At 39.7% G+C, this 16,114-nt stretch overlaps 1 protein-coding gene across 8 annotated transcripts in view; it reads left to right on the top strand.

Annotated features, from left to right (window-relative positions):
- LOC129768263 (proton channel OtopLc) overlaps window positions 1–16,114 on the top strand; it is a 114,142-nt gene that overhangs the window by 83,985 nt on the left and 14,043 nt on the right. For 7 of the 8 annotated variants that reach the window (XM_055769800.1, XM_055769793.1, XM_055769785.1 and 4 more), the window contains 8 exons: window positions 7,815–7,999; window positions 11,651–11,856; window positions 12,068–12,160; window positions 13,200–13,302; window positions 13,365–13,525; window positions 13,592–14,478; window positions 14,541–14,825; window positions 14,884–15,232. In XM_055769800.1, coding sequence (XP_055625775.1) covers window positions 7,815–7,999; window positions 11,651–11,856; window positions 12,068–12,160; window positions 13,200–13,302; window positions 13,365–13,525; window positions 13,592–14,478; window positions 14,541–14,825; window positions 14,884–15,232 — 2,269 coding nt within the window. The remainder of the gene's footprint in view (window positions 1–7,814; window positions 8,000–11,650; window positions 11,857–12,067; window positions 12,161–13,199; window positions 13,303–13,364; window positions 13,526–13,591; window positions 14,479–14,540; window positions 14,826–14,883; window positions 15,233–16,114) is intronic. The other variant, XM_055769816.1, reaches the window with a different exon arrangement.

Here is a 16,114-nt window from a genome sequence, read left to right as displayed (position 1 = left end):
GTTTTTGTTATCACTCGATATTCCCATCTTGTTCGGTTAAACCTTCCTGTTTAGCTATTGCGTTTGCCACTCGCCACAGCTTTCACAGTTGGAAAATTTCTTCCCATCCAGCTTGTGACATGTTGTTCAGTAAATTACATTTAATGCGACATGCCGGAGAAACACTTTGCCACTCACTGAAACTAATTGTTGCCTTGCTGAGCGCCGAACCGAAGCTGCTCTGTTCTTGATGCGGGTTTTCTGATTGTCGTGAGTAGCTTTGCAAGCCAACTCGAGCACTCCGACGGCCGAAACTCTATAATCGCTGTTAGGTATACTGGTGCTCCGGCACCAATCCGTTCGGCCTAGTTACCCTTGCGGAGCAATCAGTGAATGCGATCAACAGGGAACTGGAGACCTGCACGGTTCGAGTGAGACTTTGCCTTTCCCTTAACTTGTCCTCCTTTGTTACGTCCACGATGCCGATGCCGTACAACCACACGGGTTTACGGTTTGAAAGAAAATAAAATATTTTTGTGGGGTCCGCGTGTTTTATACTCTAGCGGTACACACTCACAGGATAGAGACAAATCGGCAGACTCAGCCAGAGGGGCGAGTCCAACGAGACGAACGAATGAGCGTTAAAAGGGAGCGATGGCAAAAAAATACATTCATTTCGATTTGTTCGCTCGTTGGATTCACATGCAGGCTAAAAAGGGTCCTTTTCAGGATCACAAAATTATCTTCAATCTAAAGAGTTTATTGTTTTGTTATCACTCGATATCCCCATCTTGTTCGGCTAAACCTTTCTGTTTAGCGATTTCATTTGCCACTCGCCACAGCTTTCACAGTTGGAAAATTTCTTCCCATCCAGCTTGTGACATATTTTACAGTAAATTACATTCAATGGCACGTCGCATTACCACCACTCAGTATCGGATTGGAGGTAATTTTAAACTGTAATTGAACATTTGCGATGACAGTGGTACAGTGTCGGCTTTCAATGAGGAGTCCTAATTTGGACCCCGAACTCTATGTTTACAAAAATGTCCAACTAAATATGTCGCATTACAGGTCCGTCCAATTAGCTGAATGTCGAGATAAGCGTAAATTACTGTACTTTCAATCTAGAAGCAATTTAAGAGTTGGTGAAAATCAATAAGCTCAGAACAACTGCCAAATTCACATACTCATCATATCCTGGCAAACAAATTATGAAAAAATCAATTTGTGTTTTATTATTATTTTGGATATTGTTTTAGAAAGCATTGAACTGTATTTCCTAAACTCTTTTTTGGAAGGTTTAATGGCCTTGAAAAGCGCCTTGTTTTATGGAATGGTTCCAATTTAGAAAACTTAGTACTCGTGGTTTTGAAAAAAACCATTTCGAACGCCCTCGATGCCGCCTTGTTCTGGATTTACCACCAAAGCAGTTTGTATAAAGAACAAACTTTTTTCTTCTGCTACCAGCTGCCGTTTTGCGATTGCGTTTGCCACTCGCCACTCGCTGCAACTGCCTCTTGTCTTGATGTCCACCGAACCGAATGTGTGCGTTTTCTTATCGTCGCGAGCAGCTTTGCCAGCTAACTCCATCACTTCGGCGGCCGAAACTATATAACGCCGGCTAGGTGGACTGGTGCACTGGTACTAACGCACTCTGCCTAGCTACCCTTGCGGGGAACTCCAGATCAACACGGTTTGAGCGGGATTTTGCCTTTCCCTTCACTTTTCCTCCTTTACCATGTCCAGACATGGCTGCTTAGGTTGGTTTGTTGATGTGTTGTGATGCGAACCGATGTGGTGTACGGTTTGAATGAGAGTGATCGTTACGGCAGCGGAGCGGGGATTTTTAAGCTGACTGGCTGGCTCGAGAATTACGCATGTGGGAGACTGCGACCAATGTTTCGTTAATTTTTTTCTTTTTCCTTTCCAATCGTGCTTCATTCTATTTCGCTGCTGCTCTGGTTGCCCGTTTTGGTCGGTACGATTTGAGGAGCACAAAATGGACCAATCAAAAATGGGCACATAGTGCATTTTAACAATGCTTGATATTTCACAATTATTCAATTATTTATCTCAAGAAAAATGAAATGTTATTCGTTTTGATAGATGCGTAGATATATTTCCTATCAATTGATGCAAAAACCTTTGCGATCTATTGAGAAATGCTCGAGTTATAAGCGTTCCAAATCTTGCATTTTTTCCTACTTGTTCAGTGCCTAGATTTCCATTTCACCCCCTATATCTTCCGGTTAGACGCAGTCCTACGTCAAAAATAAATTGTACACACTATATAATCCGTTAAAAAACTTCGTCAAGTACGATAATTCATTTTAGATATTGAAAAAACTGCAGAAAAAGTTCACATTAAATTATCGTCAAAAAAACAATAAAAAATTAATTTATTCTAGATCATACTTTAAAAAAAATAAAAACAAAAATCATATGGTTGATAATAAAATACAATTTTCACGTGTGAAATACAGTGCCTCTTAAATTCGGTGAGTGTTGTTGAACGTTTAATATATCTTGGCAGCTTTGTGAAAGAGCCAAACCGTTTACTACTTTGAATATCCTATAACAATATACATCCTAATGTTGTCAAGAAGGTCGATTCCCTTCAGATTTAAGATGTGGAGAAACAAGGAAGGTTCATTATGTAGTTTGCAGTTTGAGTACGAGATCGATTTCTCGTAGCGTTAATGTATTACTGATGTACCGCCACACCTTTTTTGTCAGCCATGAAGTTTTGTGATCAATCTATCCTGTAGCCATTAGTCGGTATATTTACTAATCGATAAGTTTTTGTTCCTCGCATATTATTGTACACTAAAAAATGAGACTCCCAGGAACCCATCAATTCATTATAACGGGTAATAATTGGGAAATGAGATTTTTTGTCTTGGATTATAAAACCTTGTCATTATACTGCAAAAGGAGGGGTCGTGCAGCTTTTTGATCAGATTGGCGAACGCATGTTTTGATTCTATCAATCCAAACATTTGTCAAGGAATGCATGCTTTCCAATTGTTATGATACGCTAACAAAATCAAATATTCATAGAAATCTTCAACTGGGCAATACTGAGGCAATGTTTTTGGATTCTGGTTGAATTTCAATTTTGATTTTCCAAGAACGCTTGATATGTTATGTTTGATATGATATGTTTGAGGCAAGGAATTCAATTTTTTTTAAACTTTGGCTGTGGCAATTCATGTTATACTCAGAAAATTATTGTTGCCAAAATCGAACCAGGGCAACATTTGAATCCAATTTTGAACAAACTTTCAATCCACGTATGACATGACTTTTCAATTTAATCTCAATTACAAAGAAATTCGTCACAAAAATTACAAATATATATCCTCAGTGTAGAAACCAATCGCATTGTGGTTGAGGACAAAATATCCGCCCTAAAGTATGCACTAGCTTTACAGTTGGATACATGAGCACCAACATATCTCCAACCAAAAATCATACTCCTCCTTATTCCGCGTGGCGAATGACGTGCGATGGCTCAAGTCACGGTGTTCCCGAAGGCGAATGGCGTGACTATAGTTTGCCTCTAGGTGAGATTTGAAGTCGTGCTCTCATATGTTATCGACTCGGGTATCAAATAAGAGCTGAAAAGTGGGGTGGCTTCTACAATAAAGCGAGAAACTTTGCTACATATGTCAAATCATTCGCTGCGCGAAATAAGGAGTACAAATAACGATGAATAATAACCATGTGAAACACAAAATCTTTATGCTTTTCTTGAAGTTGTAGCGAGTAATAAAAGTTAGGGTAAGTTTTCTCAGAGGAAAAGTGGAAAAGAGGGAAGGAGGAAAACGGTTTACATGGACAGTTCCCGTTTACATCTAAGGAAAGATCTGTCGTCGTCATGTTCTTTTTCGTTTTTCCATCGCCCTAGGAATAGCTATCCGGCCCGTCAAACATTATTCTGTAAACTTGTAAATTATTTTTGAAGAATATTTTGGTTGGTAAAAATATCAAAAACAGGAAGTGGGCTATATCTGTGGTATAACCGTAAGGGTGACGTAGGACTATCGTTGATTTAGTGATCATTTGTTTTTAGTTGCATCTGAATCAATTCTGAATTAATGAATAAATGAATATTTGGGGGACTTCGAAAACGAGAGCGTTACGTTTAAGGCACAATATTCAGCAAAAAAAAAAGCAATCGCACGAAAGTTGTATAATACATAATACATTGCTTGTATTGTGATATGATTTGTATCCCATTTCCAATAGACAAAATATCTGTTGCATCACACCAGTCTACATAATTTCTGCGTTCGCTTATCCTTTCTCAAAACAGCCATTTCTAGTTTGAGAAATTGTCGAGTAAACATCGTATGCCAGTGCGCGTAGAGCGGTAATTCGTTCTTAAGATTCATTGCACCTCTAATAAATTGCCGAAAGACGTGGTCTTACGTTGATCGCACTTGAGTGGATTTCCGAGCGGCGCTCGCTTACATACCGATTGGTGATTTCAACAGCCTGCCTTGGTTGTGTTTGTTGTGGTCATGGTTACAGAACGGTCATATTTACAGAACGGATTTCGTTCCGAAACCAGTGGCAGATGGACTATGGTTGTTGCCGTACAATCTGTAAATCATGGAGACGAGCTGCGGAGGAATATAGTTTGCCCAGAAGAACATTGACCAAATATGTGCAGAAGTTAGGCCGTTTTAAAACTGTGTTAATTAATATACAGAAGTTATTTTGTGGGCTGACAACACACGACATCCCGAACCTAGGGTATAAAAACGCAGAGTGAAATAAATTAGATCACTCTTTCGACAAAACATCCAAATTGGCCGGAGAAGATTGGCTTGCCGGTTTTCGTGAACGCCACCAGAACTTGAGTTTGCGTTCTTTGGAACCACCGTGAATTTCACAGTGCTTTATATATTTTTATATTATATTATATTTTTATAAGATTAGCACTCTTGCCCCGTACTGGAAAAATACAAGCCAAAAACATCAGTAAACATAACTTTTGAACAATTTGATGCATAGCTACACCTAAGCAGGAGTATAAATGAACAAACCAGCAAAAAAGAATGAAAAAAAATATAACAGAAGAGCATTCAAAAACGCGTATTAGCTTAAGGTGGCACTCTTGCCCCGGGTTCCCCTATATAGACGACGCAAATCTGACAGCTATTCTCTTGTGAAGATGAGTTATACGTGCGTGGGAAAAACCTTGTTGTATAAAGGGTGTGTCACATCAAATTGCATCACGGAAAAAACGCTGTAGAAATTCGCCCAGTAGACCGATCCTTTTGAAAATTTCGGACAGTAAAATAAAAACTATTAAACAACTTTTGGCATTTTCTTTTTATTCATACATCGAGCCCAAGCCCGTATGCTCGCACCTTCCTCTTTACCCCGTCCATAAGGTTCTGTACAACGTCAGGTTGTAGTTTTTTTTGAACAGAAATCCATTTTCTCTTGAAGTCCGCCTCCGATTTGACAACTTTTGGGTTCTTCCGGAGGGCCTGCTTCATAATCTCCCAATATTTCTCTATTGGGCGAAGCTCCGGCGCGTTAGGCGGGTTCATTTCCTTTGGCACGAAGGTGACCCCGTTGGCCTCGTACCACTCCAACACGTCCTTTGAATAGTGGTACGAAGCGAGATCCGGCCAGAAGATGGTCGGGTCCTCGTGCTGCTTCAATAGTGGTAGTAAGCGCTTCTGTAGGCACTCCTTAAGGTAAACCTGCCCGTTTACAGTGCCGGTCATCACGAAGGGGGCGCTCCGCTTTCCGCAAGAGCAGATCGCTTGCCACACCATGTACTTTTTGGCAAACTTGGATAGTTTCTGCTTGCGAATCTCCTCCGGAACGCTGAATTTGTCCTCTGCGGAGAAGAACAACAGGCCCGGCAGCTGACGAAAGTTCGCTTTGACGTAGGTTTCGTCGTCCATTACCAGGCAATGCGGCTTCGTCAGCATTTCGGTGTACAGCTTCCGGGCTCGCGTCTTCCCCACCATGTTTTGCCTTTCGCTGCGGTTAGGGGCCTTTTGAACATTGTATGTACGCAGGCCCTCCCGCTGCTTGGTCCGCTGGACGAATGAACTTGATAAATTCAGCTTATTGGCGACATCCCGGACCGAACTTCTCGGATCACGTCTAAACTGCTTAACTACGCGCTTGTGATCTTTTTCACTGACGGAGCATCCATTTTTGCCGTTCTTCACCTTCCGGTCGATGGTTAGGTTCTCGAAGTATCGTTTTAGTACTCTGCTGACCGTGGATTCGACGATTCCCAGCATCTTACCGATGCCCCGATGTGACAACTCCGGATTCTCGAAATGAGTGCACAGGATTAATTCATGACGCTCTTTTTCGTTCGACGACATTTTTCCAAATTTACGAAAAATTGACAGTGAAGCATGGCCAACGTGATCTATACACTCTTATCTGATTATAAGCGTAAGCTAAAGATATAATTCCTAAAAATTAAGTTTCTACAGCGTTTTTTCCGTGATGCAATTTGATGTGACACACCCTTTATATAAGGTCCTTATCGGCATTCCATTGCCAATATTGACATTGTGCCGATCGGACTGCAACACAGTTTGATGTACTGTGTAATGTAGAATGTAATTTCACAAAATAAAACAAAGATTATTCATTACAATCACAATGTAATAATAGTGATAATTACCACTCTTTGCTCACCCTACTACTTGATAATAAGAATATATTGTATTCCGGTAATTCTTCAGTTGTTTATGATGCCTCAAGTATGGTTCGAATTAATAGTTGTGGGGAAACCATGGAGGCAGTAATATTTGCCTTTCAACATACACTCGATAAAATAAAATAGAGGAATAGTGTTCGAAGTCGAAAATTGAAGGTGATATTTTAGTGATTTATTATATTTATTATAAATATCGAAAAGAAATAAATATAAGTGTGGACTAACATAATTTTAGGATAACTGTCTCAATAGTAAATCCAAGCGACCTTATGAACCAACATTCATTAAATTCTAAAAACATTCATATGGGAATTTTCAATACAGAGATATTTTAGTTCGAATGAAAAATTAACTATTTGTCTTTGATGATGAATAATTCAATGAATAATTATCGCATCGCCTTTCGATTTGCGGTGCGATTATTCTTTATTGAATTAATTGATATTATCCGGAATCTATTGATATGTTTTGGTCAGTTATTATAAACTATAAACATTTGAATTTTCATGTTTTTCTGTCGATTATGAAATGTTAAGATAGGTGTACGTTTTCAATAAATTAAAACAAACAAAAATGAAGTAGAAAAAAAACAAAAAAAATGTTGCAAATAATAATTCTTATTCAATTTTATAGATGTTTGAAGATTTGTGTGCTCCCGTGGCCGAGTGGTTAGCGTCATAACTAACATGCCGGGTGTTCGGGTTCGATTCCCGTTCTGGTCGGGGGAATTTTTCGTCAAAGAAATTTCCTCCGACTTGCACTGTGATCACGCGTATCACGCGTAGCTTGCCATTCAGAATGCATTCAAGGCGTGTTATTTGGCATAGAAATCTCAACTAAGTACTAATAAAAAATGACGCAAGTAATACTACGCTGAGACGGCGAAGTTCCTCTAGGAACGTTAGTGCCATTGAAGAAGAAGAAGAAGAAGAAGATGTTTGTAGATGTCTCTCAAGCAATAATCGTGTATGTACATGAGCAAGCATATTGAACAAAGCATGTAATCACTATATGCTTCTTTCATCCAAACAAATCTTCACCTTCCCAAGTCATTTCGGTTAAATCTATAATTAACGGACCATGTTGATTCAATATTTTTCCTTTACTTCTCTCTCCTCAACAGAACGTCCCTATTCATCGTAACTAGTCTAGTCTACGCGATGCTGCTGATAGTGGTCTGCGTCGCGTACGTAATTAGTGATGTAACAACCCACCGCCTGCCCGTAATCTACTACGAAGGATTCTTCACCTACCTGTACGGAGCGAGTATACTCTTCCTGCTGTATGTGTTCTGCTTCCTGCTGCAAGGTGAGTCACAAATCCATATTCTACACCACGATTGAAGAGCTCGCAATTTCAGAAACATGGAAAAATAAATTTAAAAAAATATTTATAAAATATGATAAATAGTATTCCAACACGAATTTTCCTGGTTGTCAGCCGAAATGGCAAGGTTTGATTGACATGTAAATCAGTCGATCGTTTTGCATTTTTTCATTGTTAATACTTATGAATTTATTATAGAATTTTATTGAGAATTGACGTTAAATATTCTTTATTCTAAGCATTCAACAATGTATGAATGTGTCTTGTTGAAATGCTAACTGTTTGTGTTGCAACGAAACAGAATCAGGGTGGTCTTATAGAAGTTGGACAGAGTGTACTCGCGCATACTGTCTGACAGACTGAGAATCAATGAGGTGGCTGAATTAAATGACTATTAAAACTGAATGAAGTTAAAGAAAAAATATTTTTTTCTTTTTATAAGCTTTTTTTATTCAACTATACATTTTTCTTTAAATAAATATCGATAATTCCTAAAAATACACAAATACGCAATATTACAGAGACACGCACAATATGTGAGTATACAAGTTACGATTTTGCGCGCGAGTACAGGAGAGTTAATAAACCTACATATTAGGTTGGAGAAAAAATAATCCGATATTTTTGGGTCAAATATGCACCGTTTTGTTGTAAAATGTGTTACCATTCTGAAGGTAGTTTCGTATTGCCTCCCTCATAGAGGTCTTGGACCTTATTAGTGAAAAACTCTGGCAATAGATATTTACAATCCTCTATCGATCCCAATTTCATATTACTAAGGAAGTTTTACAATGCGAGAAAAAGGTTTTAATCGCTTGTTGCCTGGTCAGGACTATATGGTGGATGCAATGAAACATCTCAATCCAGCTCAATGTGTGACTTTGCGTTGTCCTGATGGAACACAACATCTTCGCTGTTGAGCAGTTCTGGACGTTTCTGGTCAATCGCTAGCTTCAAACGGTCCATTTGTTGACTCTCAAAATTTAGTCTATTGCACTATTAAAAATCAGAAACAAAATATTATAAAAAATAAATTGTACGTATTTTACTGCTACAGTATCGGCACCATTGACACCATTCACAATTTCAGCGGCCTGGTTTGCATCTTCGTCTTTATAAAAGGAAAAGTGCAAAATGTACCGATTTTTCTCACAACTGAATGGAACAAACCAGCAGCAAACAGCAAAAGATTTTTTTAGTGTGAAATGCCACCTTTACAACGGTGAAATTGTATGATCGATATTACGCAAGAAATTAATCACTAAAGCCAGCTACCGAGAAAATAATGGATCACTTTTTCTCCAACCTGATATAATGTATTGAAATCATCAGCTGGTTGATTGAGGCACGGAAACGAAGCCTTTTTTAGTGAACGCATCAAAATTCGATTGGAATATAGTTTTGTTGCAATAGGATTTTTCCGTCCAGATGCCTTTTTTTTTATGGGTGAAATGGTATTGTCAAACTTCTTGAATTATCTTGGTTAACGCTTCATGTCTAAGGCCCTTTCCTAATTTTTTGGTAATGTACAACTTATTTCGAACACATTTTTGAAAGCGAACTCGTAGTGAAAGCAATGGGTTTGTATTAAATAACTTCGAAGTATCTGATTGTAGACTTTTGGTAATAAACGGATGTCTAGGGTCTTAACTTGGAGCTTGCTACACGAAAAGCAAGTCCAGTCAAATATTTATGATAGCAGAGGCGTGGCTTTGAAAATTGTCTCAATAGAGTACGCATAAATCGGAGCGGTGATGTTTTGTTATAAGGAATGTAGGTCACTACTGCTCCTTCAAATAGCGTATCTACGGCACATTAAACTAGCACCCAAATAAGGGGAGATGACTTACACTATCCGGTTATTTTTGGTATTTTCGCCTTAAATGTGTTTTTCATTTCATTTCGACAGACAGAAATGTCTTAAACTATGTAAGTTTTCTACATCCCAAACGTCCCTAACTTTGATACCGCTTTCATAAAAATATAGTTTCAACTGAAGTTGGCCATATAAATATCGAAGATGGTAATTTGGACAGCCAATCTATATATACTCGGACTCGGACTCGGAAACTACTGAACCGATCAACATGAAAATTGGTATGTAGGAGTCTTTGGGGCCGGGGAAGGTTTTCGTGATAGTTTGAGCCCCCTCCCCCCTCTCTAAGGGGGAGCTGCCATACAAATGAAACACAAATTTCTGCATTACTCGAGAATTATTCAAGCAAATGAAACCAAATTGGGCATATTGAGGTATTAGGGTGCAATAAATATTTCTATGGTGGTTAGACTCTCCACCCCCCTCTCTAAGAGGGGGCTGCCATACAAATGAAACACAAATTTCTACATTACTCGAGAATTAATCAAGCAAATGGAACAAAATTTGGCATATGAAGGTTTTAGGGTGCAATAAATGTTTTTATGGTGGTTAGATACTCCTCCACCCTCTCTTAGGAGGGGCTGCCATCTAAATGAAACACAAATTTTTGCATTACACGAGAATTAACCAAGCAAATGAAACCAAATTTGGCATGTGGAGGTTTAAGGGTGCAATAAATGTTTCTATGATGGTTAGACTCTCCACCCCCCTCTCTAAAGGGGGGAGGGGAAGCTGCCATACAAATTAAACACAAGTTTATTCATTACTCGAGAATTAATCAAGCAAATGAAACCAAATTATGCATATGGAGGTTTTAGGGTGCAATAAATATTTCTATGGTGGCTCTCTGAGGGGGGGCTGCCATACAAATTTCTGTATAACTCGAGAACTAATCAAGCACAATTTGGGATGTGAGGGTTTTTGGGTATGAGAAATGTTTCTATGATGGTATGACACTCTTCCAAACATGACAATTGAAAATTTTCGAAAAACTCTGAAGGAAAATGGGAAAATTCGGAAAATTAAATCCCCATATGTTCTACAATTACATGGTGACAAGTGCTGTTAGTCCATTTGATGTTTGCGCTAGCGAAATTGATCTTTGTTCGAAACTGGAAATGGATTTTAATGTGATGAAACGCACTCCTATATCTTTTTCTATCTATACCAAAAAAAGGATCGTCGGATGTGTTGATAAGAGCAGAACTCGAGGAAGGAATTGTCCGATTTAGAGCTGTCTTTATTCTATCATATTTTCTGTACAAAACATTTATTCCATGTAACGGAGGAACATGCTATTTGCAAGTTGGTTGGTTGGTTGAAAAATCTTGAACGAGAATTGTGTCTGAAAATAATCTGATATTATTATGATGAGTTTTGTAAGAAATACTAGGAATTTTATTGTAAGAAATAAATTCAACGGGGTCGATTAAAAGATGAATCAATGAACAGTTCTGCGATTGGAGAAAATGTGAATGTTTAAAGGTATTGATAACAAAAAACAAATTTTTGGCGGGACGAAGTTTGCCGGATCAGTTAGTAGTATATAATGATAGTTGAAGAAATTGAGATGGTCGGGTAAGGACCGATAATGTTTTAGTCGTCCTGTACGGAGTTGTTGTACGATAGTTTGTGTGTTTGTTTTTATTATGTTTTGATGCTTGCGAGCTCTTACACTCTTTCGTAATAATTCCGAATTGAAAAATTTTGCAAGTGAGATATTCTAATCAATTTCCTTTTAATGTTTGTTCCACCAGAGAGCACTTGTTGCAACGGAAAACCAAAGCCCCCCAAAGAGAAGAAACCGAAGAAGGAGAAAAAATCGAAAAAGGGTGACAACGAAGTGGGAGGAAAGGACGGCAAGGACGGAGCCGCCAGCGGAAAGGATGGCAAGGACGGCGGCGGCAAAGGAAAGGACGAGAAGTCCAGCACCAAGAGTACCGGCAAACCCAGCCCATATCAGGTGACTCCAAAGCACCCGCAAATGGATATCCTAGCGCACTCTTTGTTATCGCTCTTCTTATAATTTTTCGCTAAATTTGTCTTTTATTTGTCTTTTCAAAATTCGTCAAAACTACTGACCGTTCATACATAACAACACCACATCACATTAAAACATCAAAATTGTGTAACATACAAACACACCCACACGAACTCGGTCCCGAACAAAAAAGGAAGTATATCCGAAGAAGAAGCGTGATCTGGTCCGCGAATCGCAGAGGTTAGCCAGTAGTAGTAGTAGAAGTGGCCATTCCAGCCTACCAAAGGTACCTGCCAAGTAGTGTGTAACTTGATTTAACCCGTTTCATCATGGTGTGTCTAACATTTCTCCGTTTGGTTTCTCTGGCTTGTGTTTTAATAACTAACAATTGATCACGGTTTTGGAACTAATAAAAACTTTAGCCGTCACATCGCCTCGAGAGAATTGTCATTGCCAAAGCGATCCTGTCTGTCGATGACAAAAAAGTTCTACTATGACTAGCGCTCACTTTACTGATAGCAAAAGTTAGTTTTTTACCCAATGTCGAATTGATTTACAACCGTTCTCTCTTGTCGTCCTGTCGTCGACGAAAATGTCCGCCAAAAAGTATCTGTAACATTCCCTCCGTTTCAATGTTAGAGTTATTCGTCTGAAAAGTTTTGGCCAAAACATTCTGTTAGTGTTTCATGTCTGTATCACACTGTGGAACCTTTCTAGATTATTAGTTCATCATGTTCCTACATCGTCTAGCTACCTAAATTGAGTCTCAATCTGTCCACTCCATTATGCATATCGAATCACTTGTTTCTGTCTCTCAGGATAACAAAAAAAAGCCTCCAACGCTTAGTGAATGTACGCATACTTGTCGACACAATCAAGTTCATCAACTTCTGCGAATTAGCTGTTAAAAGTTCTGTTATCCCTGTTGTAGATTCCGAATGATTCCGCGCGATCATAAAACCAATCCCCCCACACTTAATAAAAAAAACATCATAAAAACAATGCGAAAGTAATCGCTTTGTTTCGGTATTGAATTCGTTTACTTGGCTTTGATTTTTTTTCGCTTTTTTTTTGTGTTTGTGGTTGCACCTAATTTGGCTTGACTAATTGAATCTCGTGGATCTCAGTTCAGTTCGATTGGTTGGATTGATTCTTTTCAGTTTCCCTTTCGGTATTTTTTTTTTGTTCCATTAACCAGCAACAATTTGGGTATCAACCTTTTTTTGTGTTTGATCTTCGCACTTCATTGAGACGTTTTCATAGAGCAAATTTGATTAATCATACCCTGGGATGGCGTTTTTGCTTTTTGTTCCAAATCTACGTAGGATTCAACGCCGGATCCGGAAGTGGCACTGTCTCCGCGCTGCAAGCGCAAAACGACCCAAGATCCCGTCCACGGTAGCTTTTTCCTGCGCGTTGGTGCTATTGGTAAGTTATGGTTCAAATCTCAACTGGGATTGCGTACTATGACTAACCTTTATTTTGAACAGCATTCGGGTTGGGAACAATGATCTACACGGGACTGGAGTTTGGATCGTTCTTCGAAATTCCGTTTACCTCTCCCTGCCACCAGATACTGCGAGGTGTCAACCCGCTGCTTCAAATGATCTTCACCTTCATGCAAATGTACTTCATTTTCATGAATGCTAGGGTAATAAGAACCCGAATAGCAGTAATCAAGTGAATGTTGTTTAAACAAAATTGTCTTCTATTGCAGCTCAACATCCATCGCTTTAAGGTGCTGGCTCGCTTCGGTTTGATGCACATCGTGGCCACCAACGTGTGCGTCTGGATACGAACCTTGGTTCTGGAGTCCCTCAAAGAAATCACTGCCTATCACCAGCGGCGTGGGCCCGAGCCGGAAGACAATGCCATCCTGGAGAACATTCGTCAGCACACGCTCAGGAACGCCGGAATGGTTCTGGGCACTGAGTTGGGACCCCGCGAGAATGGTGAATGGGAACCGATCAGCGTTAGCGTGAGCTCGCCGGACACCTCCCACGATGGTAGCATTCTGTCGAGAATGGTTCAGAATACCGCTCAAACCTTAGCGGAATCAACTACCGCGATCATAAACACAACAACTGCTCGGGCCACAAGTACCAGCACTACTACTAGCACATCAACCACAACTCCAGGGGCAACCACCACTACGGAAGCCATTACCAGCACTATCGCTAGCACCGCAACTAACCTGTTCGATAGGATCCGTGACATTGTGGTAACCGAAAGTACTTCAACCTCGGCGGAGACAACCACCGACGCGGACGGTCTTGATTCCACAACTGCGGCAGCAACGAGCACGGCGACCATCGGAAGTGGAGGATTCTTCGACCAATTCGCAGATCATGTTGATTTCTTGCAGCGTAACAACAGTCTCGAGCAGTCGTACGAAACGCTGGAGTCGCTATTCCCCCAAGCGTTCATTGCCACCTCGACGGCGGCGGCTTTGAATGCAACCGCCGTTAGCTGCGGCCGGGTCAACATCATGGGAACGATCGTCCAGGATTCGGCCCCGTATCTGTATCCGTTCATTATCGAGTACTCGCTGATCGGAGCCGCCGTGATCTACGTTATGTGGAAACACATTGGACGATACCCGAAGTAAGTGTTTTGGATGACACTCAAGTCACATCAACATAATTTTCTTTTTGTTTTTGACGTAGGTTCACCAGTGAGGAAGATTTGGAACATCGTCTGGAAGTTATGCTATCGCGTCGCGCTGTTGTGATGGCCCAGCAGGCCCGTACCGGACGCGTTGATTGCGTGGGAGCTTCGAAGGGGTTGTTCTTTGGTTTGCTCCTGTTGGTCGGATCGCTGATCTGTTTGATTCTGTTCTTCGTCCTGGTTAGACACCCGCAGCTGTCGCTACTGGCGATCTACCTGGCTGACGCGTCGCACTGTGCTTTGATGGTTCTGGCCATCTTTGCGATCATTATCGGGTTCATTCGGTGAGACTTCGAGTCGTTCATCCGAGGCCTTATAATATGTAATATATTTTTCTTGCAGCGTGCAAAACTTGAAGTTCCGCTGCGAGGAGCAAAGCAATCTCAACGACATTCTGCTACGCATTTCGGCCTTCGGACTGTTCATCTATTCGACATTTAGTGTGATCGCTGGGTCGCTGAATGCGCTGGAGAGCGAACCGAATCTGCTGGTGATGGTGACCGGGATTGTGGCTGTTTTGCAAGTTGTCCTACAGCTGCTGTTCATCGCTGATGTTTCCCGTCGCCGAGTCCACCTGCCGGAACACGATCGCATCAAACCGGGTCGTCAAATCGTCACATTCCTGTTGATATGCAACGTATCGATGTTTGCCATTTACACATTCGAGGCGCAGAAGGTGTTTGCCAATCCCGTGAGTATTATTCGTTAAGCATAACGATTTTCAGAATGCAGAATGCACACATGAATTGTAGACTTGTACGTTTTTGCCAGATTTTTAAAAGAATATTTTCAGCATTAGTTTAATAAATTGCTTTCAACTTCTAAAGTTTTCGCATACCTAATCCGGCTCTAACTGTTCAACGTTTTGGATGGAAATAGACGAATTATATGCCAAATCATCTTGAGAGTTGGCAGTACCTCAGATTGTAGTAAAATTTTGTAAGCAGCTTTTACAAACTTGAAATTATAAAATAAAATCTAGACGGGTTTTTGAGAAGAGCTCACTTTTTTCTTAAATTTTTACAGCTCAAAACCTACAAAGTTTTAGTAATATGATGAAATATATCAAATAAAGTTTTCAAAAAAATTACGCTGAAAAAAATTTAATTCATTTTTCTGTAAAAACGTATTTTTTGAAGATCTGAAGACAATGTTTATGAATATTAAACTACAAGTCATCCATACATTGGTAGATAAGTACTTAATTTTGTTCCAAGTCAAGATAGCGATATAGTGTGTTTGGCAAAGTTTAGGATTTTATTAAAATATGGCCTTTTGTCGAAGACGTGAACTTTTTATACTTTATGGTTTCTTTTTTCTTTCTTTATTAAAGAGATTTTCAGCCAAATGCTAGTTCATCTCTGTGGTTTCTGGAATAAATGGCAATTTTCTATGGATACTCCTGACACAAATCGTGTTTCATTTGTAACATTTTTGTTTGTAAATTCTCGCGTTGACCATGTTTTTGACATGTTTCTAAGTAGGAAAGGTTTGCTATAAGAGATACAAAGTTTACTTCTTTAACAAAAGTCCATATTTGAATATTATCTTAAACTTTTCCAAATACACTACA

Source organism: Toxorhynchites rutilus, chromosome 1 (genome assembly GCF_029784135.1).
Source record: "Toxorhynchites rutilus septentrionalis strain SRP chromosome 1, ASM2978413v1, whole genome shotgun sequence".
Taxonomy (NCBI): domain Eukaryota; kingdom Metazoa; phylum Arthropoda; class Insecta; order Diptera; family Culicidae; genus Toxorhynchites; species Toxorhynchites rutilus.
The sequence above is the reverse complement of the archived record's forward strand: the minus strand, read 5'-3'. Positions and strand labels throughout refer to the sequence as shown.